The following is a 27,259-nucleotide window of genomic DNA, read 5'->3' on the forward strand; positions in this document are numbered from 1 at the left end:
ATCAACACCCAAAATGGCACCATGTTTGTGGGAAATGCATTTTGAAAATTATGTATTAATCATGCAGTTATGGTTAAAATATATCTGCAAAATATGTCAATCTTGTTGCAGGATTTCAAATACAGTATACTACAGTTATAACAAACTCAATTTGTGTATTTGTTTTGTTTTTGTAAATTTAGTGTGCATTGTTTTTTATGAAATTATTTCAGGATTGACACAATAATGATGAAATATGTGTAGATTTGTGTACAAAGGAGACATGAAAATGCTTACTTAGATTTCTAAGTTTTTCTGTTGTTTTCTTCTGATATTAAAATACCATACTAGATATATAATACATGCATATGGACAATAAAAAGGGTTAATGAAAATGTGATTTTGTTTCTAATCAGTTTTTGACTGGCCTTTTTGGTGCATTCCTTACATATTATTCTGCTATGTTTAGCATCACTTGGTTTTCTTCATGTAATCCTACCTGGTAGTTTTAACCTTTTTTGTTACAGACTGCCAACTGTAGCCATAGATACCAACTTAATGTAACTAACATAATGTTTAAGAGCCCTTGTGGGTAACATGGTCAAGTATATAAAATGAGATAAACTTGACAACGTGACCAACAGATCATCCCTTGGGAAAGGGAGGGTGGTATTAACTAATTCAAGCACATTTGGTGTCCTTCACAACTGAAAACATGGTGCATATCAACACAGTTCCACCTGCAACAAATATAGAAATGACTATGCCCCTTGTAGCATACACAATTTAAGAGTTATCTCCCCTTCTTAAAGGTTACCCTAAAAGACATCCAGACAAATTACCTCCCCTTGACCAGGTTTAAAACAAATAAGAGGATTATTTTTCCCTAGAAAAGTAGTGTCGTGTGCAGAAAGGGATTTCAGCTTTGACATATTTAAGTTACATGTTACTTAATGTCTTTCACCTTTTGGATATCATTTGATGGCGACCTTTAAGTGGATGTTGTGATAATGAATTGAGTCTTAGGTTATTACGATATTATTTGCATCAAGAAATTACACTTTCCTATAATAATCAAGTAGCTTACAATAATTGAAACTGATAATCACAATATAAAAGAAGTTACTATATAAAACTAATTTTCAATTTCATCAACCCTTTCTTTCCGGTTATTTTCCGAAAACATTTAAGTCTTCTACTCTGAACTTGTCAATTGCCATCATTTCAGTGGATTTTAATGTTAAAATGTATGATATAGGAACTTTAATTGGAAATATAGCTGGACACAGACCTCAAACTTGTGCGTAAAGCTGCACTGCCAATTAGACACAACAGATTTAAACACTTTGACTGCCCAGGTAGACATGTTGACTCTATATCCATGGGCATGAAATGCTGTGAATCCTTTCATCATATTACTAGAAAATATGATGTTGAAATGAAAAAAAGGGATAATAAAAAAAATCAAATATAGAATTATGTTGTTAGTGGGAGAATAAATTCAAATATACTAATCACCTCTCCCATATAAAAATATCTAAATAAATTATGCATTGTTTGAATTTTGACATCATGCCAAAGCATACTCTGTCCCTCCTTAGCAAGCTAGATTTGTCACTGACATACTTCAATTTTTTCACAGAAAGTTCATATGGATGATGCAGTAGCTCGCAGATTTCCACAATATGGGCTCCACATATACGGAGAGGGGTAAGACAATGAACATGCCTTTATGTCGTGGTTTACATGTCCCAAGATAGCTTAAAAAATATACCTTATTGTAAATCCAATAACTTGAGCACAAAAACCTTTGATTTAGGATTTTCTGTGTATCTGTAAAAAAGATTTTCAGACTACTGTTTGATGGAATGTATCACTGTGCCTACTATTTTGATTTGCACTTCTATTTACGGAGTCAAATGCTTTACTGTAGAGACATGCAGGAAATCATCACCTGGATCCTAAAGCTGCCTTTAAAGTTACTGCTGAAGCACTTATTTGCTCATCTGTAAAATGATAAATCTCACCTCGCATCGACAGAAGGAAGGATACAGGAAATGCTTCCTATTCAGTCTTCTTTAGTTTCTGGGTATTTTATGTTTCAGTGAATATGCAAGGAAAGTTAGGTAAGTATTTACATTACTGCTCTCTAACCATGCTTGTGACATTTATACCAAATCTAAATTGTAATGCATTACATTCTGGAGTTGTATTCTATTTGTTAACAAAATATTGGAGCATTTGTGGAATGTAAATAAATAAACTGATGTTTATCACATGTTTTCTACAACACTGTTGATTGTTTACCCACCTATTGCATGTATTGCAACCTCTTACATGAAAGACATCAATAAATGTTTGATTACTATGGCTTCCTTTCTACCCTTATCATTATTATTTGCCTCAGTTCCTTGAAGTTGACTGGAGTTCCTGTGCTCTTCATTCCTGGGAATGCTGGTAGTTATCGCCAAGGTAATACCTCAAATTCAACATAGGGCGAGGCCAATTTTGTATCTTAAAGTTTGTTTTGTTTATTCATTGTTTAATGTAGCACTCAGCAATATTCCAGCTATTTGACATCTGTCAGTAAATAATCGAGTCTGGACCAGACGGTCCTATTTGACATCTGTCAGTAAATAATCGAGTCTGGACCAGACGGTCCTATATGACATCTGTCAGTAAATAATCGAGTCTGGACCAGACGGTCCTATTTGACATCTGTCAGTAAATAATCGAGTCTGGACCAGACGGTCCTGTGATTGACATCATGAGCGTCAGTCTATGCAGTTCGGATGCGATGACATGTATGAACCAAGTCATGGCGCCTGATCACCTGATTCAGTTAGTCGCCTCTTACCACCAGCTTGGGTTGCTGAAGACCAGTTCTAATTATACCTTAAATGATTTTTCTTGGATACAAAAAGAAATGGAACAATCATGGGGATTTCTTTTCCCAGAGGGGCGGTCGGGTAGCCTAGTGGTTAAAGCATTCGCTCGTTCACCACATTGATACAATGTGTGAAGCTCATGTCTGGTGTCCCCAGCCGTGATATTGCTTGAATATTGCTAAAAGCTGCGTAAAACCATACTCGCTCACTCTTTTCCCAGAAAACATGGACATTGTTTGCTGTACATATTGTATGTACTGAAAACACAATGTGTTCAGAAGATAAAATTGTTCAGGTCTTGTATGAATTGTATATTTTGAGACAGTGACCCAAACATAACAATGACAGAATCAATCAATGATCGCTCCCTCATCCTCTGTTTTCAGTCCGATCCCTTGCATCAGTGGCACTCAGGAAGGCAGAGTCATCTCGCTCAAAGTTCGAATTTAACTACTTCTCTGTCAATCTTAATGAGGTAAGTGTGACAAATTTTGGAAAGTACAACATGCACCAGTGCAACCTATTATTTAGTGAAAATTCAACATGTTCAAGTTTTTTGTCTGACGAACCCGTACTTGTCCAAATGGATCTTTGAACCATTCGGGTTACAACAGCTCTTCGGAAACTCATGCTTGTCTTAAGAGTCTACTATGTTTATGGGAAGAGGTGACTAACGGGATCGGGTGGTCAGGCTCGCTCGCTCGCTTGTCATTGTATCCCAATTACATAGATTGATGCTCATTAGGGCTGCGCGTTCGGTTCCAAATTCAATTAAGCGCAGTTAAATCTACAGGTAACCTACCTCTACATTGAAAACAGGACGTTTATCTCCTAATTAATGTGGGTGATTTCACAGGGAATGGAACTGTCCAGATTTATCATTGTCTTCCCAAATCTTCACTCTTCTCAATCCCTGTGGAGATTCCTGTTTAGAATAAGCCCCATAGGCCTCATGTTTCAAGAGACCGCCTCTGTGGTTAAAAGATGGTACTTGTTGTTACCCTGTCTGGCGCTCGGCATTAAGGGGCTAAAACAAGGACTTGTCGGCTCGGAGTCAGTATACTGTGTCTGAGTGGGGTATTCATGTTAAACTGCGGCATGAAATCTCAGTGGGCTAGCACTATAAATCGGCATCAGTTCGGACTAGTACAAGCAGCCACACGCACACACTTGCATGCACATTGCTATATAAGTTCAATAATCTTGGACGTGACATTAAACCCATTTCACCTCACCTCACATGTTTCAAGAGGCAACTAAATGCATTGGGCTTCATCAAACCCTGTCCTCACTGGTTTGCCTGGTCTCAACCTTGTTATTTACAGGCCACCATCATATACAGTAGCTGGAATATTGCTGAATGTTGACTTGAAGTGTTTTATTGGACGATAAACAACACCCACTTGTCGTTTATTTCTTAAATAAAACTTGTTCAATGTAAAATACAATATAACACATAAAGATATTTTGATGTGGCCTTAATTGTGAATGGCATACATTGAAATGATGAACATGATGAAATACACGACATGAAGCTGACTTATTATAAGGTATGATCATTAAGTTATTGATTCAGGCCATTGTTTCATATGTTGTGTGCAATCCACAGGAGCTTGTCGGCCTGTTTGGGGGGTTGATTCAAGATCAGACAGGTAAGATGTGTACTCATCTCTGCTTCCTTAATACTAGTATGTATCTAGGAGTGATTATTGATGTGTTTGAAATTAGTTTTGGGGTGGGGATGGTGGGATCCTGTAGTATTTTGAGAAACACACTCATTCACTCTGATTTTTGTCCGATACACAGTTATGAACAATTCAAGCTAAGTGTATTTGGGATCAAAACAAACTGAAATGCAAGTTATTAACAGTATTTCTGTTGTTTTAATTCATCTGTCAATACCATCAGTGCATCTAACATGACATCGATGGTAACTAGCGGTACTTCAGCTTGTCATCGATGTACCATATTTTCTGCGCATAATATTCAAATTATAATTTTTCCAAGATACTGAATCCGATAGAGGGGGGTTGCGTATTATACTTGGGTGCGCACTATACTCAAGAAAATCTGGTATTGTCATCGGGCCATGGACAGGGGGGATTCATCAGTGTTTTCAGCAATCGTTACACCCCTATATCATTGCTGTATCTGCATCACTCATTATTCAAGTGCGGGCGGTCGGGTAGCCTTGTGGTTAAAGCGTTCGCATGTCATGCCGAAGATCTGGGTTCGGTTCCCAACATGGGTACAATGTGTGAAGCCCACATCTGGTGTCCCTCGCCATGATATTGCTGGAATATTGCTTAAAGCAGCGTAAAACCAAACTCACTCACTCAAGTGAAGCACTGAATGTTTAAAAATTGAAAGTGCCTTGTCACTGATTGATCAGCCTGGAAAATGAGATCAGTTTTCTGCCACTGAAGCATCAACAAACACATCCTGCAAAAAGATTTTGTAAACAAGATGGTATTATCAATAAATCACAAGATTTTTTCCTGTTTTGTTGCCAGATTGTAGGCAGACTGGCCTGTTGTACAAGTAGCTGAATGTGCTGAGCATGTGTTCTGTTGACAGAGTTTGTCCATGAGTGCATCAAGCTGATTCTGACTTTCTATGCTGGAGCACCCAAACCTCCGACATCTGTCATCCTAGTGGGACATTCCATGGTAAGAGGGGCCATTCAGTTCTTTATGCTTACTGTAATGTGAATATTAAAGATTTATTAATCAAGCTCAAATACAGCTCTTTGGTAAAGGTGCACTTTCTGATCACACGTAAACGTACAATTGCAAGATGAATGCAAATAGTCCAGGAAGCAACTTGGTTGTGGTAGTTTGTTAAGTTTGTTGAAAACATGTTACCAACTGGGTAAGTTACTGGTATGTGTTGTATTGTGTTTACACTAACTATATCTGATCATATATGAAGTGGCCAGCATCCCCTTCCACCCATACAATCCATCCATACACCCACATCCCGTCCGCCAATCCATCCATCGCTCAAATTCCATCCCCCCACTAATCCACAAATCCATCCAACCACATTCCATCTACCCACCAACCCATCCATACCCACATTCCATCTGCCATTCCATCCACCACTCACATTTCATCCACCCACCAATCCATCCCACCACATTCCATCTGCCACTCAATCCATCTGTCAACCCCATTCCATCTGCCACTCAATCTATCTGTCCAACCACATTCCATCCACCCACCAATCCATCCGTCTAACCACATTCCATCCACCCACCAACCCATCCCAAACACCCACTTTCCATCTGCCACTCAATCCATCTGTCCAACCCCATTCCATCCACGCACCAATCCATCCGTCTAACCACATTCCATCCACCCACCAACCCATCCCAAACACCCACTTTCCATCTGCCACTCAATCCATCTGTCCAACCCCATTCCATCCACGCACCAATCCATCCGTCTAACCACATTCCACCTGCCACTCAATCCAACCCATCCGTACACCCACATTCCATCTGCCACTCAATCCATCTGTCCAACCCCATTCCATCTGCCACTCAATCCATCTGTCCAACCCCATTCCATCCACCCACCAATCCATCTGTCTAACCATATTCCATCCACCCACCAACCCATCCATACACCCACATTCCATCTGCCACTCAATCCATCTGTCCAACCCCATTCCATCCACCCACCAATCCATCTGTCCAACCACATTCCATCCACCCACCAATCCATCTGTCTAACCACATTCCATCCACCCACCAATCCATCTGTCTAACCACATTCCATCCACGCACCAATCCATCCAAACACAAATCCACCCATCTACCAATCAATCATTTACCAATAGACTAATCCACCCATCTACATCCAATCATCCACCCTAATTCAACCCATTGTACTTTACAGGGAGGGCTGTTAGCTAGAGCCTTGTTCACCCTGCCTACATTTGACCCAAGTCTTGTGACAACCATCATCACTCAAGCCACACCCCACCAGGCCCCAGGTGCGTGACCCCAGTGATGGGATCTGTAGGCCATCACCTGGCTCATTATTAGTATGTTTGGAGGAGTATTGATATCATGTATCAAGCAGGCGCAGGTGATTCAGTGGTCTAAGGTACAGCCTTTGCAGTCCTTAACCATGCTAGTATCTACTGTTGGTTGGTTCGAATCCCAACTGAGCCAAAATTATCCTTATCCTTGGTTTATCAGCTGGAATATTATTTTATATTAATTTATTTGTTTGCATTTCATACAGAAGGACAATGATATCCATTTTACAGAAAAAGTAATTGACGCGATCACTTAAATTTAAAACATCTCTCTAAACTCACACTCATAAGTGCCGTACATTTGGAGATGAAATAATGCTGCTTAAGCTGGAAAATGTCATTTTCTCTCTATATTTCATCTTCCCGAGGCAAGCGTGTGCACTAGCCTATATCAAAGAATAGTCTCTACCCTTGCCATATCAAGGCCACTTTTCTTGGCTCGACCCTGGCACCACCTTGCTGTGATCACGAGTTGTAGCCCCTTGTAAGGAAAACACGATATGCAATCAGGTCAATGTTCTTATCTCGTCTAGCTTTACAAACATGACGACTACCATGTCGATCAGATAACGAAAACATTCATGATTTCATCCCGGACACAAAAACGTAGGCAATTGTTGGGGGGTTTAAAAGATGGAAAAGACATTTTCCTGTCAACAAAGACAGGCAGCTGTAAATCGTTTTCATACGAGGGTGTACCAGTCGTGGATGTTGATTTTGTGGAACATTCTCTGATTGGACTATTGATATGTGCGTTAGCCCAATCATATTTAGCACAGGAAAGTGGGCATGATGTGGCAAGGGTGGAAACAAGACTTTGATAAAAAGGCTAGTTGACTATCTTGCATCGGGAAGATGTCTATATTCATGAAATATTCCTCGATTAAATTTGAGGAAAATGTGATGATTAAAATTCTTTCTTTATTTCTTTTACATTTTCTATTGGCATTTGTTTATCAGGGCATAACTTGGAAGTCAGTTTGTTTTGGTGTTTTTTCCACAGATGTTAATGTATGGTAGGGTTGATGAACCTGTCTGAATTTTCAGCTATTGCCATTGATAATGTGCTGAGCAGTTTCTACGATGAGATCAACACATACTGGCGACTCCATGCCAACAGCACACTCCGTGACATGACAGTTGTCAGTACAGGGGGTGGGTACAGAGACATCCTCGTCAGGAATGGCCTCACAACGCTCAAAGGGGTATGACGCACATTTACTGGCTAGAAATTAATCTGAAATGTCAGCGAGAGTGGTAATTGCACTCAAGAATGTTTTTAGTTTGAATACAGATCAATGAGATATCTTTATGTAGCTGTGCTAACTTGTGTCCGTTTAATATCCCACCGACTTCTGCTTGTAAGTTTGAGTCTCAAGTACGCCCTTATCTTGATATCCACTGGTGCTGGTGGGTTGCAGGCTGGAACTTTTTAGATGCAGCAACAATAAATTTTAACTCATTCACTCACACATCAGAGTGGTAAATGCCTACAAACCGTGCCACTTTGGGAAGAGAATTTATGGATGTCAACGTCTTTATTATGAGGAACACAAGGTTTTGGAGTAAATGCTCGCTCCTTCAGCAAGTGAATGAAGGAGTAAGCATGTACTCCGAAACATTGTGTTCATCATAATAAGGAGTTGACATCCATAAATTCTCTTCCTTATGTGTATAACTTCTAAATGCCTTTCAAAGACTTGTGCAACTTTGGTCTTTGGAAAACCACTTTAACTGTGTTTTTTCTCTACTTGACGAAATACACGACATATGTAGTGCCCATAAACATCTATGCTTCAGAAGCCTTGAAAAAAGAAAGTAGATCCCTTATGCCTCCTGTTGCAAATAGTTGAGAGAAAATGGATGAAAACCTCAGGATTAGATTTGTTGTGGCGTAATAGGACTGAAATACTGTTCAGTGCAGTGTTAATTTCTTAAGACGAGTGACTCAGGCCAGTGTTTTTTTCCATCTTAGGTTTGTATAACTCTGGCTTGACTCAGTAGAAAACAACCCCAGGTGTCAAAGTCCCCAGCACCCAATGCTTGTAGTCAGAATCTACTACTGCGGATCGTGTAGCCAGAGGCTTACTGCATGGCAGGAATTGTTGCCCATACTTTGTCTCAGGTTTGCCTGGTCCAGACTGTTATTTACAGACCACTCTGCTAATAATCTCACTCTACATGTACAGCTGAAATTGAAGAGACCTTTTAAGGAATGTATGGCAAGATCATTTATTTCATACTTTTCAGTTGTACCTCAGTAGATGTCTATGTGATAGTTCACGTCTTTTGGTGTCAGTTACTGTCTAAGAGTTTTTATGTTTCTGTTTACAGGTTGTGAGTCAGGATAGAGGAGTCAGCACATCTGTGAGTATCTTTGACTCTGTTTAGCTAGTGATTACAATTTCAACTGTGGTCATTGTTTTGTCTCACTCCATCCAATTGGACTTTGGTCGTTTTTAATCAAGACACTTGATCTGTACATGTAAGAGGGGGCAAGGGCATTTGTGGGGGGTTTCTGGGTTAGAATAGGTCCCCAGCAGCCGAGGCTGGTCATAAGAGGCAACTAAATGGATCAGGTGGTCGGGCTCTGTGACTTGGTTGATGTCATCTCATTAACAATATCAGTCACTGGATTGTCTTGTCCAGACTTGATATATTTATAGGCTGCCATAAAAATGCTGGAATGCTGCTGATTGAGGCAACAAACAAGCGAACAAGATGACACATTAGTCTATGTTCTTATCGTTAGGCATTGTCGGAATCTAGGATTGAGAGTTTGATTGCTAGTTTTTATCTGAGTAAGATTCTATTTTGTGAGCACAATACATGAGGTCATGTATCACACCAAAGTACTTGGAGCTCTCATCCAATACTGAAATACTGTTCATACTGATATACTGTTCAAACCCAACTCATACACTCACTGCACATGTATTGTGTATAAGGTAGCTGTGTAGTGTTTCTTATGGTAATAATCTTATTTCTACTTTCAGACAATGTCGGTTCCCAAAGCCTGGGTTTCCACTGATCATCTGTGTGCTGTATGGTAAGGGGTCAATCTCTGTTCCAGCATTTCTTGAAGCATTTCCTTTTGTCATTTCCTACCACAATATAGAAATGGGTACTGCCCGCCTGTCATATTTTGTTTCGGTAGCAATACTTACAGACCATTTATCGATCAAAAGTGTACACAGTCTAGCCATATGCTGCAGCTGTTAACTTAGAATTTTTTACTTATTTCCTTAAATATTTGTGTGACCTATAACTAGAAAACTACTTCATGGATTCTTTTCAAATTTGGTGAACAGTTTCCACATTAATAGAAGAGATGCAGGGCAAAGTTTAATTTTGATACATGTATTTTCTGAAAATAATATTGCTTTTTTCATGTTTTGAACTTTGAAATATGTAGGGAGTTGAAGTCGGGAGTATTAGTGAGCCCAGCTCACTTTTTGTCTTGTTAAAAGTTTTGTTTTGTGAAGTTGATGATTCTTCTGCTTCATGTATTTCAGGTGTAGACAGATGGTTCTTGTGACTAAAAGAGCCATGTTTGATATCATCGATCCTAACACACACCAGGTGGGACAATGAATGTGTCTTTGTCATGCTACTTCACAAACCTTCCTTGTATGGTGTAGCTCCACAATATCTGTTGTGCTGTTTGATAACGTCTATGTAATGGAACTATTTTTTGTATGTTTTTCTTGCAGGATCGTCCACATTTAGGTGTTATGTCAGGATATGTCTAAAAAATTGAAGGAATTAATTTTATATCCCACATTCATCTGTTGAACTGCTTACCGAGAGACCACAAGAATGTATGTTGGGGTGGTAATTCTGTTTTGTGACAGGATTTCTCTGATAACCGTCACCCTCATCCATTCAGATCATTGTACTATGCAAGTGGAATCAATTAATAGAGGGTCATTGAAGAAAATGTATGTTATAGTTTTTGATATCAGTTGGATGGCACAGATGTGTATCCAGAATGTGTAGAGGAGTATGCAAAGGTACCCACACCCTTTTTGAAGCATACCAAATATGTGCAGAGTTGCTTTCCTTTGTCATGCCAGAGTCTGATTCCCAGGTTTGACCTGATTAGGTCCCTTTGTTTGTCCACACCATACCAGTGCTCATGGGTTTCACCAAAGCAGTAAATATCCACAGCATGCATCACTTTGAACTTTCCTCCCATATTAAGCTGGCATACTTGCTGTGATGGAGCTGAAATACTGCTCAAAGATCACTCACTGACTTTCTTTATGGGTAGATTCTAAGTTAATATAAAAGTGTGCTGTAGAGTTGAGGCAATAATCAAATTGTGATTGACTATGTTGCAGGTGACTACAGATGCTGACAGGAGGATGCATGTGTTCCGACACCACTTCCTGTCTAACTCTGGCAGTCAGAAACTCCGGGAAAACATACCAGGGGAGATGACTCTTGATCCAAAGATTCCATGGGAAGTCAAACAGGACAAACTGTTCAGATTCAGTGCTGAAAAAGTGAGACTATTTATTATGAATTGCAGTGGGGACTGTATTCAATTGTGAATTGTTTAAAGTAGGGACATAGTATTTTATCTCACTAAGTACTCAAAATCATGTCACTAGACAAGTTCGGGCTAGTGAAGGTTTGGCACAGGCTGTAAATGCTGGGTATTTGTCAACTAAGGATACTGAATGTAAAATTTACTGAAAAACTGTCTACATACTTTAAAAGTTGATGGTGATTTTATTAGCTTTGTTGTCTTTTCATAATTAAGAAAGAAATGTTTCTGTTGATCAGATGTCATCCACCAAGTACTTTGCTATTCCCTTGATACGAGAGACAGAAGAATCAGCAGTGGAGATTGACTCTGTTATCATCATGAGCAACATTGTAAGTTGTGTCAACTGACTCCATAGAAGGAGGATCTTTGTATGTAAACATGTTCATTGGCAGACATGGTGATCTTTTGAAAATGTGTTTTATTCAATTCCTACTACATGTACAAACTTTAGCTTTTTGTATTATTATTTTTGTCGTTGTTGTTGTTGTTGTTGTTTTTGTTGTTTACATGGTGTGTTCTTAGTAAGAATGTGTTTTCCTTTCCAGACTAGAGATGACTGGGTGTGTGCATGTACCTTGAAGGAGAACCAGGACAGATGGTATGTTGAGTTGGTTTTGCTTGTATATTTGCTACAGTGTTTCCCACAGATACAGTTTCTGGGGCATTATGTGCCTGTGACATTCCACGCTTGTCCCCAGAGCTGACTTAATGGGGATCGGATGGTTACAATGTGTGACCTGGTTGATAGTTTCTTGTGCTATGATCAACTTGTCTGTTCAAGCCTCCATAATTTCCCGACCACCTTGATAAAGCTGACTGCTGTGTGAACGGTTACACACTTGCTTACATATGAAGGTCTCTGAAAAAAAGAGGTAGGATGCAAGCACACAATCTTCCCTCCATCTGTATCTGCCAGTGCATTGTCATACTGAAATAATGTCTGATTTTATCTGTGTTTATATCGTTAGAATAAATTCTGATTTCAGCACAAGCTGCATCAATCTTTCAGCCAAAGCTCAATCTCTGCCTCCGACCTACTCCAATAAAAAGGTATGCCTTGACTATATCATGTATACTATTTAATGGTTCAGTCAACTGCACCTTTATTTAGAGGCATGGGTGGCCTCTCAGTGGTGTTTGTTGTTTCCTCTTAGTTTCTCTTTCTGCAGAGCTGTCTTCTCTTATTTTTTCTTTGTGCAGAGTTGTTTCCCCTTTTTACTTTTTCGGCAGAGTTGTGTCCCTTTAGTTACACTTTCTGCAGTTGTGCAGTTACCCTTTTTGCAGAGTTGTCTGACCTTAACTAACAGGATTCTTGTTTGTCAGCACTTTAGCATATACTTGCGACATATGTGATGATACTTTCACCACTTCTTATGCTGATGGATTTTCTCCAACATTCAAACCTCATTGGCCTGGATATCTTCAAAATAATGCAATATATGTGATGACTTTGTTGCCTTCATCTTTAGACCGCCTCCATTGTCTAATGGTAGGGCATTCACAGAAGGTCGAGGGTTCAATACCCGGCCGTGACATACCAAAAACAAAAGATGGTACTTGTTGTTACCCTGTCTGGCGCTCTGCATAAAGGGCTAAAACAAGGACTAGTCGGCTCGGAGTCAGTATACTGTGTCTGAGTGGGGTATTCATGTTAAACTGCGGCATAGTATCTCAGTGAGCTAGCGCTATAAAGTCGGCATTAGTCCGGACTAGTACAAGCAGCCCCATGCACATGTCCATGCAGGTTGCTATATAAGTGCAATAATTTAACCTCACCTTCATCTTTCTTAATGTCGCTATAGACGGTAAGTGCAATAATCTTTGATGTAGTGTTAAGCCCCATTTCACCTCACCTCATTTTTATTACATTGGTTGTTTGGTTTATTACTATCATATACTGGAGATTTTAGCATGTTTTCAATCTTATAAATTATGCATTATAATATTGATCATTTCAGGTTATAAAAATGTACTTGAAGGAACTAGGGGAGGCAACTCATATTGTTGTCATTGCTGCTCACTCAAAACAGAAGGTAGGTCCAGAAGGTTTGTCTCATCCTTTATGATAAAATTCTAGAACTAATTTGTTATTCATAAGCAAATTATATTGTATGTTTAAGATTTGTTAGAGATATGACCTTTCTATCAGATGTTTCAACAAATGAAACAAAAGGTCTATATATGTATGTGTGACATACCCAAAAGAAAAGCACCATCACCATGATAACTCAGTCTATATTAAGACATTGTCATTTCCCCATGTCTTCAATAGTTTCTGGAGGGCATTGGTTGTCCAGTCATCAGGTGCTGCAATTCACAGTGCCGGATTGAGTCCTTTGCCCATGGCAGAAACCTGTGATTGTGGGTTTGAATCCCAGATTTGCTCTGATTATGTATGTTGGTTTGTAGGCACCATATCTGTACCACCCACCCACCCAACCAACCATTATTAGTAAATTAACCCGACCTGTGTGAACTGAATTCCTCAAGAGACATGGATCCACATGTCAATCATGACGCCAAGCTTGGAGAATTCGGTGTCAGTATACTGTGTCTGAGTGGGGTATTCATGTTAAACTGCAGCATAGTATCTCAGTGGGCTAGCACTATAAAGTCGGCATTAGTCCGTACTAGTACAAACAGCCCCACGCACACGTCCATGCAGGTTGCCATATAAGTGCAATAATTTAACCTCACCTTCATCTTTATGAACGTCGCTATATATGGTAGTTACATCACATCTTTGATGTGATGTTAAGCCCCATTTCACCTCACCTCATTTTTATTACATTGGTTGTTGGGTTTATTACTATCATATACATATTACCCTGTCTGGTGCTCGGCATTAAGGGGCTAAAACAAGGACTGGTCGGCTCGGAGTCAGTATACTGTGTCTGAGTGGGGTATTCATGTTAAACTGTGGCATGCTATCTCAGTGAGCTAGCACTATAAATCGGCATTAGCACTAGTCACTAGTACAAGCAGCCACACACACACACACACACACAAACACCAAAAATCTTGGACGCGACGTTAAACCCAATTTCACTTCACCTCACCTGAAAGCTGTGTGTACATGAATATTTTTATAGCATATTTGGACATGTTGGATGTACAAATGGAGGCATTCTGACATAGAAATAAAGTAAGAATGTCTCAAGAAATTTTTTTGAAAGCACACTGTGTCTTGAGAAGGCCTGAAAAAGTCCTTAGATATGGTTGCTCAAATTGTTAATGAAGCATATTCTCTCTTTCGATGATGCAGGTGGAAGTGTTAGTTGAGCAGTACCCTATGATAGAACGCCATCTCATATTCGGCCTGCCAGGGATATACGACACGATCATATCCTATCCGGTCAGTGTGCTGGACATGGCAGCCATGTTGCAGATCCGCAACGACTCCGTGTACTACAGCCTGCATCTGGCCGGACTGGAAGGCCCCTTGAGGGCTTACACCGCACACATCATTCCTCGCAGGTGTCGCAAGCTCCATGCAGGTGGGCACTGGGCACTGGGCAGTCTGCCACTTTGGCATCTTGTCGAGACTTGTTAAATATCCTTATATTACTTGAGGCTTAAAAAAAATAAAAGAATTGATTCTCAGGCAATGGCTTTTGAAAATATGGTTTGGACAGGCGACTTTTTTGTGTGTGTTGTATTTGTTGTTGTTCCAACTTGTATGTAACCAAATAAACAGCTGTGTACCATCAACCTGGGAAAGGGCCTCCCTACATAAATGCATTCCTTGATGAGTAAAATACAGTATTTGACTACCAGTGTGTGCATAATACACGCATACAATGAGCTTCGATGTTATTTCACAACACAAAGACATTGATGTGAGCACGTAACACTGGTAGTAGCATGTCAACAAATCCATACTGAAGTATGGAAGTTGGTCCTGTTATTACACTATCTGGCTGTGAAAGTGTTCAATGTGTAAAATGTAGAGAAAATGTAAATTTGTAAATCATCATGTCTAGTGATGTTTTATCATAAATTTCATGTTTTTATAGACCAAATTTGCAAACAGCAAAACAAGCACACAAACTCCTACTGCTGTCCTAACCATAACATGAGCAGTGCGCATGTAAACATCTTAAAGGGATATATCTTATCCTTACTATGTAAAGGGAAGTAACTGCGTGCTATATTGGTTTGTCTTATTTTTAGTATTGCAGCATTTCACTGCCGGGGTCATGTTTTTGACACACAGAATATTTACCCATTTTTTGGGGGGTGGGGGGAAGTGGAAATGAAAACGAAATGTGCGGCAGACTGTGAGGATGTGGCGGTGCCTGAGATGCAGGGCTATTTAATTTTTTTTTAACCTAATCAAAAATGGTCTAAAATATAAAACGACCGAATTCATTTTTACATGTAACTACATCATGTACATATACACACTCAGTGTGATTAGAATAGGATTCTTAAAGGTAGGTTAATTATTTTTGCCTCTTTGTGATTTTGATTATGATTATTATCATTAAGCGTTGTGTATATATCTGTGTTTCAGCTGAGTATGAGGGGATTGTATACACTCTGAATGTACCCTGGAGTAACGAAAGCACATACGGATTCAGCAAGTAAGTGCCACATTATCAGGAGGATATTTCTTTGAAGCATCAACGTTTCATGTTAAACCACAATAGCTGTTTTTTTTTTTCATGAACATAAATGAGCAACTTAATTTCATTAGTTTGTTGGTCTGGTCTGTTTACTGTGAAAAAATATACCGAGTAAGCCGATTCTTTTTAAAATGTTGATGTTTACATTTTTTCCTAACCTATTAATATCTTTGCAACAGTACCGTCAGCGACATGCAGTAATCTTTTTATGTGATGTTGGCTGTGGCCAGAGACTATACACATTGCATTGAGTATAATTTTGAAGTTATTTTAAAAAACAACAACTTTTGTTTGAACTTGTATCTTTCATAACAACTGAGTGGTCGACAAATACCAAATAAATATATACTGTTTTTTCATGTATTTGTATTATGGCCTTTGGCTACGGTCAGTCAAATCCATAAATCAACGAATGAAAGTGTAGGCTTCGTAAAAATAAATATGTATTGCTACTGGGTTGCATTATACAAAGGGTTTTATGGGGTTTACAATGGGAAACAGCAAGACATTATTATCCGAGCATCTGTGTCATACTGATTTTATGAAATGAATGTCAGAACTCTTGTATTTCCTGGGCGAGTAAAGTAATACATGATTTCTTACACAGGTTTTGTACAATAAATATGACACACATATGACTCTTTATTTAATACCCTTTATGTCTTAAACCTTTGGAACTCCCCCTTAGAAAAATTCCCTTATCGAACACCATCTTACACAATAGTCGAATGATGTCAACAATCTTCAGCTATGACGTTGTTTCTTGTATGACATCATTCTGACCTTAAATCACAGTAACATTTGATTGAGGTCAACGATGCCGTCTGGAAGACATAAACAGTACACTGGTGCCTGTGAAGTGCTATTTGCACTAGTGCTCTTAGGATTTTTATAAACTTGGTTATTTCTAAATCTATGGATGATAAGCTCAGTTATCAATCCCTGTGTATCATAAACAAATATGAACCATGTGGGTGCATCCTATGACCTGTTTTCAGGTACCGCGAGACTGCACATTTCCCGGTGAAGGTGCAGAGCGGCAAGCCACGTGATGCCGAGGACGAGGCGGTTCACCTGGAGATGTTCCTCCATCCATCCTGCTCGTACCACCTCAAGCTGACCACGTCACCAGTACACGTCATGGGGCAGGTAGGTGTTGCACTTCTCCATCTTGCTCTGATGGTTGCCATAGGGCACCTTCATACTGAATGTTGTATAAGGGTGCCGTGATGATCTCATCCAGTTGGCATGGTACTTAGTCCTTAGGCTTAGCAAAAAGTTGGGCACTTTGTCATACAAGTATGAAACTTGGCACACAGTACGTCCCAAAACAATTTAATTCAAGGTTGGACTCGAAAACAATTTGACGTCTGGCAGCCCTGGTGGACATTTTTTTACATGGCTGCCGTACAAATTTCAGTCTCATATCTTGACTAAAAACAAAGATAAGTAAATTATTTTGGTGCCTTTATCTTTGTTTTCAGGATCCAGGAATCTAATTATGACCAAATAAATCACAAAATTGTTGCATTAGTTGAACTTATGATGACATATTACTTGAGGCCTGAACTTGTGGACTGCCTCTGTGATCTAGTGGTAGAGCATCTGCAGCCACACACATCGCTATATGCACTAAAGTGCACTAATCTTGGACGTGATGTTAAACCCCATTTCACTTCACCTGAACTTGTGGTTTGACAGCACTCACTGCAGACTTCTGCGGTAAAGCTGTGACAGGGCAGGTGAAGCAGCTGTAAAATCTCTCTGTCTTGTTTGTGTGTGTTTGGGTTTGTGTGTGGAGAATGTACTGTTTCACCACTCTAACAGCTCACATCTGTCTGTGTAGTTTGTGTGGAGAAAACATTCTACAGTAGATGAAACAAATATCTTTTTCATTCTAGTCTTGTAGTCAATACAGTGAAACCCTGTTAATCCGGACAGATTCCATCCCAGTGAAATCGTCCAGATTAACAAGTTTCTAGATTAAATAAACATGTTTATAGACCTTTTGTATGCTTCCCAGCTGTATTCATCCAGAGGGTGTTGTTCCCAGATTCACAGGGTCAGGACAAAGAAAGTGTCAATGATTATGTGTACGCCAATTCCTTGTTACAAACCCAGACATGCACACAGGCATGTTCTACCATTTGGCTCACGTCTTCAAGGCAATATTTTGTCCCTGTTGTTTGATCATCATGGTGAACCTTGGTTCATTTCTGCACATAATTAGTATGTGTGAAGTCAGTGGTTAGTGTATTCCCACTGTCACATTAAAATCACATAAAATCAGTGTCAAACCTCATTCAGATTTAATTTTGCAACCTGCAAGTACATCCAACCCTTGAATAAATGTATTTTGTGTAAGACCAGTTAGCCCTGAGATGTTACTTCAATCTGCCACTTTGAGAATACACTTCACATCTTGGTCAACACTCTTTGATGTCAGTTTCATTGAGAACATTAAGGATTTGTTGATAATTGCCAGATGTGCCTAATCAATTCTTTGTCCTACTTGATGTTGTTAAAAAGGTGTTATAAAAATGAGTTGTTTTGCACCTTGTGAGCAGCACTCCCGAACGTGAGGGGGCGGTGGGGTAGCCTGGTGCTAGGCTCATCATGCACATTCTTGGGGGCCCTACTGTCGCTGGAATATTGCTTGGAGTAGCATGATATGATTCACTCAGTTGAAGATGTTAGGGTAACTGGGCAAATGTCATGTACCGTATTAGACATAATAACCGCCCACGGCGATATTTGCAAATATATTGGCTAGTGAACAATCCTAATTAGCACCCCTACCGATTGATCAATGTACACAAGACTTATTTATTCGTGTATAATACGTGTGTTAATGCATTCTTAGTTATTGGAAATTAAAATCTGGAAAAATATATATGTGTTGTATATAAACACTTCAGGCTGTCAGCATGAACCACCAAATTCACGATCTTTCAACTCTGTTGTTTTTCACCAAAATAATTTTCACCTAATTTTGAGAGCGCCCTGGGCGCTTATTATGTTGAATATCATAATAGGCCTTTGAAAACATTTTGAAGAAAAGGTGAAGAGCCTTTGACAATACTTTGACAATATGATATAATATGTTTTCAATATTTCAGAGTTGTGGGTATAATATGGACATCTGTTTGATTTGTGTAAGTAGGATGTGGAAACACATACTAGCAAGGCTAGCTTGTGTCTCATGTCTCAGTGATATGGCTGGAACAGTGCTGATGAATGCCTGTAACAACCTACGAAAACAATGTTACAGACCTGGTTTTACATTATATGAGGACCCACTCAGTAAAGGGTACAGTCTAGCTCCCCTTGAAATCCCTACTGACAGAAGCTCACTCACAGGAGACTGGGTATAGTCTAGCATGTCTGGCTGAATAGTTCTAAGCCTAACTACAAAGGATGTACAGTCCATCCTTAACAGTCTGCATGTATAAAGTCGATACTTTCCATGCTTATAAGGCTGCACTTAAACCAACTACATTACCAGGCAGTATATTTCTGCAGGCATCAAAGTAACTAGGTCTTCTGTTGATGGAAATGGGGAGAAATGACTACCTTGCTGTCATCGAGTATACCCAAGTGGACATGGTGTCAACTTTAAGGAATGATGCTCTTCCTTTACATCTGTTCAGAGATGGGCAGTGGAGTTCAAGAAAGAGCCTCAGAGATGATCAAAGGTCAGGAAGACCTTCAACTGTCACCACTAAGAAAAATGTTGATAAAATACTTCATATCATTATGGATGATCGCCAACTGACAACACATCCCATAGGCTCCCATCTTTCCTGAGAGAAGGGAGCAATTTGTAAGAAAGGATGAGTCCAGGACCCACTTGCACAGAGCGATATGAGCACTATGATTATCGTAAGCCTTTGTTAAAGTATGGGAGTTATGATCATCTTAGTGCTAAGATCGTTTGGTGCAAGGGGGCCCTGGGTTCACCACTATCAGCCAGAGATTGAAGAACAGTCAAAGCAGTGGAAACATCTAACACCTCCTCTGAAGAAAAAGGCAAAGTCTGTTCCATTACCTGACAAGGTGACGGCTTCGGTTTTCTGGTGTTCCAAAGGAATCCTACTGATGAACTACCTCAAAAACAGTCAAAACATTAATAGCCAATATCATGCTAATATGCTCAGGCAACTGTGTGAGAATATCAAGGCTAAATGTCAAGGAAAATGCACGAAAGCTGTGTTGTTCCACCAGGACAGTGCACCTGTGCACAAGTCTGTTGTTGCCATGGATGCAATGCGTACTGTGGCTTTGAACTCATTGAACAACTTCTGTATTGAGATGGCACTGTCAGATTTTCCCAAACCCGAAGAAAGAACTGTCTTACAAGCATTATGCACATGATGATGACATCATTTCTGATGTGGACGACCTTTTTCACCACCTGGAGGAAGCCTTCTACACTAGTGGGACCTGGGTAATCAAGCATTGTCAGCAGTTTTTGGACTCTGAAAAATATTTAGCAATCAACTCCATCAGTGCAGTCCATGGTTTGGCTCAGAACTTCACTGCCACCCCTCATAGTTCCATGACAGACCTAGTTTGGTATTTGACTCAGAAGAGACTGGGTACAGTCTAGCTTTTCTCGAGATGTTCACATATTAGACCAGGTTGATATTTGACAGAGAACCTCATTTTCTCTAATTCTAAGTGCCCAAATTCAGTGTAGCAACTCCCAAGAGATTAGGTCATGTGCCGTCTGCAAGTGGTCACCTAGAGCCTAATCTGTTCCAACTAAGTTACAAGCGGACAGCGTCAGCTAATGACCCATTGGAACATGATTCTTGTAACATTATCTAGCTGAAACTCAATTGTCTTTAAATTGGGCAAGATTATTCTTGGACTGTACACTTGGTGGACACTCAAGTCTTAATTGTCTAGCTTGATACAATTTTGATTCCTATGACTGGTTGTGTGTCTGAGGAGTGATATGATTGTTCCAGCATGGCTGAAAGGAATGAAGTGTCCAGAATAGCTATATCATTATCCTTCATGTCTGTCCAGTTATATTTCAGTACTTCAGATTGCAAGGTTTTTTTGTTGGTTGGTTAATGCTGGACTCAGCAATATCCCAGCTATATGCCAAAGTGACATCATGGGCATTGCTGTCCACACTAATGAGGTTTCATGACATGCAGTCAACTAAGACACCAAGCCTGACCACCCGATGCATTCAGATGCCTCTTTCGATAAGCATGGGTTTCAGAGGACCTGTATTCTTCCCTGGTATGCCCACAGATGTACAATAAGAAGGTTATAAGACATGGAGGGTATGAGGGCTTAAGGAGGGGTAATTATTAGGACAGTTGAAAACCATTGTGTCAAACCTTATATCCAGTTCCAGTGAATTCCTACAGTTTGTGCCTTTATTTGATCTCTTACTTACTGTCATGTTATCTCTCATAACACTCTCTCACTGTCATGTTAACTCTCACTGTAGTGTTAAACTTCACAACACTCACTCACTGTAGTGTTAAAGCTCTCAACACTCACTGTAGTGTTAAACTTCCCAACACTCACTGTAGTATTAAACGTCACAACTCTCACTCACTGTAGTGTTAAACCACACAACTCTCACTCACTGTGACCGCCTCCATGGCCTAGTGGTAGAGTGTCCGCCTGGAGAGCGGAAGTTCCAGGGTTTGATCCCCGGCCGCGTCATACCAAAAGACGTTAAAAGATGGTACTTGTTGTTACCCTGTCTGGCGCTCGGCTTTAAGGGGCTAAAACAAGGACTGGTCGGCTCGGAGTCAGTATACTGTGTCTGAGTGGGGTATTCATGTTAAACTGCGGCATGAAATCTCAGTGGGCTAGCACTATAAATCGGCACCAGTCCAGACTAGTACAAGCCGCCATACACGTACAGGCACGTCGCTATATAAGTGCAATAATCTTGGACGCAACGTTAAACCCCTTTTCACCTCACCTCACTCACTGTAGTGTTAAACCACACAACTCTCACTCACTGTAGTGTTAAACCACACAACTCTCACTCACTGTAGTGTTAAACCACACAACTCTCACTCACTGTAGTGTTAAGCCACACAACTCTCACTCACTGTAGTGTTAAACCACACAACTCTCACCCCCTTTAGTGTTAAACCACAACACACTCACTCCCTATAGTGTTAAATCACACAACTCTCACTCACTGTAGTGTTAAACCACACAACTCTCATTCACTGTAGTGTTAAACCACACAACTCTCACTCACTGTAGTGTTAAACCACACAACTCTCACTCACTGTAGTGTTAAACCACACAACTCTCACTCACTGTAGTGTTAAACCACACAACTCTCACCCCCTTTAGTGTTAAACCACAACACACTCACTCCCTATAGTGTTAAATCACACAACTCTCACTCACTGTAGTGTTAAACCACACAACTCTCACTCACTGTAGTGTTAAACCACACAACTCTCACTCACTGTAGTGTTAAACCACACAACTCTCACTCACTGTAGTGTTAAGCCACACAACTCTCACTCACTGTAGTGTTAAACCACACAACTCTCACTCACTGTAGTGTTAAACCACACAACTCTCACCCACTTTAGTGTTAAACCACCACACACTCACTCCCTATAGTGTTAAATCACACAACTCTCACTCACTGTAGTGTTAAACCACACAACTCTCACTCACTGTAGTGTTAAACCACACAACTCTCACTCACTGTAGTGTTATGCCACACAACTCTCACTCACTGTAGTGTTAAACCACACAACTCTCACTCACTGTAGTGTTAAACCACACAACTCTCACCCCCTTTAGTGTTAAACCACAACACACTCACTCCCTATAGTGTTAAATCACACAACTCTCACTCACTGTAGTGTTAAACCACACAACACTCACTCACTGTAGTGTTAAACCACACAACTCTCACTCACTGTAGTGTTAAACCACACAACTCTCACTCACTGTAGTGTTAAACCACACAACTCTCACTCACTGTAGTGTTAAACCACACAACTCTCACTCACTGTAGTGTTAAACCACACGACTCTCACTCACTGTAGTGTTAAACAACAACACACTCACTCCCTATAGTGTTAAATCACACAACTCTCACTCCCTGTTGTGTTAAACCACACAACTCTCACTCACTGTAGTGTTAAACCACACAACTCTCACTCACTGTAGTGTTAAACCACACAACTCTCACTCACTGTAGTGTTAAACCACACAACTCTCACTCACTGTAGTGTTAAACCACACAACTCTCACTCACTGTAGTGTTAAACCACACAACTCTCACCCCCTTTAGTGTTAAACCACAACACACTCACTCCCTATAGTGTTAAATCACACAACTCTCACTCACTGTAGTGTTAAACCACACAACTCTCACTCACTGTAGTGTTAAACCACACAACTCTCACTCACTGTAGTGTTAAACCACACAACACTTACTCACTGTAGTGTTAAACCACACAACTCCAAGTCACTCACTGTATTGCAAGATAAGGTCATGACATGTCTGATCGTCCTTGATTACCAGAAGTTGGTTAAGTACAGATCATTAGCTGTATCAGCTGCAGTGCTGAAAGGCCTCGTTATACTTATTATGTAACATCACAATAAGTAATAGCTCCAGCCATGGGACTTAGTCTTGAGATAGACCCATTGGAACCATTTTCTCTCTCTATAGATCTATCTTTACAATCAGTGCTTAGGAAAAAAAATCCAGCCGTCGTTCACCAAGTGTTGATATGAGAGATGATTGGGAAATAATGACTAGTTATCATTCACTAGGATATATGATGGTATATCACCACAAACTTTATTATCCTTCTTTCAATAACTGCTGTAATCATACAGTACAAATATCCCTGTTATGTCAGCTATGTCCAAGTGGAAACTCAGTGCTTCAATCTTATTATATGGGTATTTACTGGATGAGAGTTCCGTAATTGAAGAACAGAAAAGGGTTTTCAGCTTGTAAATATGCATAGCTCTTAAATGCCTCAGTGACAAATTAAAACCTCCTTCTGATTGTTGTCTGTTCATATTTGTTGATCTGTGTGCCAGTGAAATCATTGTGATGGTTTAGATAAATGGAGCAGCCATTATCTGAGGGGATCATCATGAGCCTGACTTAATGAGCCGGATCAATAAACGGCTGGGAATTTCTAACAGAGGCGGCTGCTAGATTGATCCTATGTCTTGTTAAAGCTTGCAAAATAATTAACTTGTTCAAAGGACATTGGTTTGAGGTTGTGCAACAGCGATTGCTTGATCAAGTTCTCTTGGTGTTCTGTAGATATATTTCAACTGTTATATTTCTTTTCTTGAGGCCTAGAATTTTTATGAGGGTCCTATTTTATCTTTCTTGTGTTCTATGTTTGTTTGTACAAAATCTATTTTTTTCTGGTGATATTATCTTTCTTGGGATATTATGTATCTTAGGAACATAATTCATTTGAGGGGCTGGCATATATTTTTTGGCTCTTCATTTTTTTGTAAATGTGGTCATCTTGTTATTTACTGACACCGACTGCTGTGATTGGTCAAACAAAGGTTTCAAATCACAATAACCACCTATTATTTAGAAAAATTTGGTTTGACATCTGCATCGCTGCAGAAGTTATTACTTATAGGAAATACTTCGTTCCAGTCATTGTCGTTATGCATTATGAAATGATGATATGGAAAAGTGTAGGTTACAAATGGCACAGTTCTGGTTGGGTCAGAATTCTCCAGGTAGGTTTACACTGTATGTTTATGTCCTAATTCACCCACTCACTTGTATCAAGCTATACAAATATCACCATTAACATACCAAGCTGTGATATGACTAATATTGTTTGATAGGGGGAATATCTATTCGTTCTTACCAAATGTCACACTCTGTATTCCACAATTAAGAAATAAAGTTTGGTCTACCTACCTGTGTAGTGTAAATAATCTATTATAGTTGCTGAACTATTATAGTTAAAGCTTGAGGACACTTTATTATTATTTTTTAAGATGCTGAATTAAAAATTTGTCTTGTGTTTTATTAGGGATGGGTTTAAAATAAAATCTGTAATAAGTGGTGCCGCAAATTGAAAATTCTTGAATGGGGCTAACTGACAGCCTGTTCCACCTAATTGCCTACAACGTTGTGTTAGGAGACAAATATGTTTTAAGCATATTAAAGCACCCCTAAAATGGGTAGTTAAGGATTAAATGAGTCACAAGTTATCAGTTCAGATTTATGATTATCTCAAATCCCATGCAGAAATAAATAGGATTTAAATTTAATGTTTTATATACACTTTGTCCAGTTTAATCATGTGACTCAAAACATTCCACAAGTGCTTTGTTCAGACAATCTAACACATGTATACCGGTACATAGCCGAAGTTAACTGTTGCTGGTTATTGTGTGTTGAGGTGTTTTGTGTTGTAAAAGTTGCAACTTATATTTCCATCACTTATGTGAGCGGTCATTGCAAGCAACTGCAAGCCATGAAATGGAGTGCTTAACGAGTTGGTTGCACCACATGATACCATAACCAGCAATTGCAACTGATGTAAATCGACGGCTTGGGGTGTGAAATGGCATCGTTGTGGGATGAACATGGCGGAGGAAGACTGTTTCTCTACACTGAGCAACAGGCACACATATGATAATAGGGTGCCAACACCCACCTCAGACACTTTGTAGCAGCTGATGGACAGACATCGTTGTTTGTACATGCTTGGGATAACCCTGCGGTATGAGAGATGGTTGGCATCATCTTGCCATATTTCTTCCCAGGTACTGATATTCAATTATCCAACAAGTTTCTTCTGGAGAAACTATTACAATGATCGATAATTGATGAGGATCAACCATCTTGATTGACAGGAATGATGGAACAAGTTTACCAAGAATATGTTTGATCATAGGGGAGGTAATTTGAACAGCATCAGTGACGTCAGCCCATTATGTCGTCACTTAAAATGTGTTTATTGCAGGATAAAGTACAGTTGGAGCCTTTGATCATTTAGAAATGCATCTTAGAAACCTCTTTTGCAATGCTAGGATCCACTTGTTTGAAAACCCAGATTTATAACCCCCTAATAGTACCAGAGCTCATGGACTTGAGATGGTAGGACATTTTCACCTGCATCACTTCAGGCTTTCCTCCAACATCAAGCTGACATGCTGTGATGTAACTAAAAGACTGTTCAAAGCGGCATTAAACCTGACTTGCTCACTCATTCAATTCACACAGCTAATATTATGCCAGTGTTCCATAACATCCTTTCAGACAGAATACATCAAAGTCAACATGTCGGCAAATGGATGGATGTAAATGTCACTGACTTTACAGCTCTTAAAGGAAAATATTATCAAATCTATAAATCCAAGCTGAGTCATCGATCCTAGGTGAAAAAGATGCGACCAATACCGTTGACTCTCCTGGGAGCTAGCACAAAGTTGTTTTCATGTAAATTAAGTGTACAACAGCTCCCTTTCTTCATCCAATCAATATTTCAAGCAGGCTTATTGAGTAATTGCAGAAGAACTGCTGCAAATTGCTTTAGATGTAAGAATCATCTTGGGCCCTGTCTGATGTTGATGAGATTGTATTGATATGTTTGTGCAATACAGAGAGAATGACTGACTTTTCATGACAGATTCCTGCAGAAGAATAATGGAAGGATGACACATTGGTCAGTGTATGCTTGGGATGAATATGCAGCCGTGAGGAGAGTGGTGCATTACCATATTCTGTTTATCAAAGTACATGAAATCCAATAATAGCGTTCCTCTTATTGTTGTCTCAAGTTTCAGGAGCCTCTCGGGATGCCAGGGCAGAATAGGTCCCCAGTACCCTACACTTGTCTCCCTGTTTTGATTCCAGGGCAGAGTAGGTCCCCAGTACCCCATGATTGACTCCTTGTGGTGATTCCAGGGCAGAATAAGCCTCCAGTACCCCATGATTGTCTCCTTGTGGTGATTCCAGGGCAGAGTAGGTCCCCAGTACCCCATGATTGACTCCTTATAGTGATTCCAGGGCAGAGTAGGTCCCCAGTACCCCATGATTGTCTCCTTGCAGTGATTCCGGGGCAGAGTAGGTCCCCAGTACCCCATGATTGTCTCCTTGCAGTGATTCTAGGGCAGAGTAGGTCCCCAGTACCCCATGATTGTCT

General features: G+C 39.9%; 1 protein-coding gene across 1 annotated transcript in view; it reads left to right on the forward strand.

The window, feature by feature from the left end:
- LOC139468073 (GPI inositol-deacylase-like) overlaps positions 1 to 27,259 on the forward strand; it is an 83,035-nt gene that overhangs the window by 3,760 nt on the left and 52,016 nt on the right. Inside the window, exons 2-20 of the mRNA XM_071249780.1 lie at positions 1,622 to 1,689; positions 2,085 to 2,105; positions 2,387 to 2,451; positions 3,254 to 3,342; positions 4,477 to 4,519; positions 5,445 to 5,536; positions 6,770 to 6,866; positions 7,962 to 8,119; positions 9,249 to 9,281; positions 9,911 to 9,963; positions 10,430 to 10,496; positions 11,258 to 11,422; positions 11,706 to 11,798; positions 12,015 to 12,067; positions 12,456 to 12,519; positions 13,428 to 13,502; positions 14,735 to 14,966; positions 15,986 to 16,055; positions 17,096 to 17,246. Coding sequence (XP_071105881.1) covers positions 1,622 to 1,689; positions 2,085 to 2,105; positions 2,387 to 2,451; positions 3,254 to 3,342; positions 4,477 to 4,519; positions 5,445 to 5,536; positions 6,770 to 6,866; positions 7,962 to 8,119; positions 9,249 to 9,281; positions 9,911 to 9,963; positions 10,430 to 10,496; positions 11,258 to 11,422; positions 11,706 to 11,798; positions 12,015 to 12,067; positions 12,456 to 12,519; positions 13,428 to 13,502; positions 14,735 to 14,966; positions 15,986 to 16,055; positions 17,096 to 17,246 — 1,689 coding nt within the window. The remainder of the gene's footprint in view (positions 1 to 1,621; positions 1,690 to 2,084; positions 2,106 to 2,386; positions 2,452 to 3,253; positions 3,343 to 4,476; positions 4,520 to 5,444; positions 5,537 to 6,769; positions 6,867 to 7,961; positions 8,120 to 9,248; positions 9,282 to 9,910; positions 9,964 to 10,429; positions 10,497 to 11,257; positions 11,423 to 11,705; positions 11,799 to 12,014; positions 12,068 to 12,455; positions 12,520 to 13,427; positions 13,503 to 14,734; positions 14,967 to 15,985; positions 16,056 to 17,095; positions 17,247 to 27,259) is intronic.

This window comes from Haliotis cracherodii, unplaced genomic scaffold, assembly GCF_022045235.1.
Source record: "Haliotis cracherodii isolate W230 unplaced genomic scaffold, xgHalCrac1.p SCAF_2, whole genome shotgun sequence".
Lineage (NCBI taxonomy): Eukaryota > Metazoa > Mollusca > Gastropoda > Lepetellida > Haliotidae > Haliotis > Haliotis cracherodii.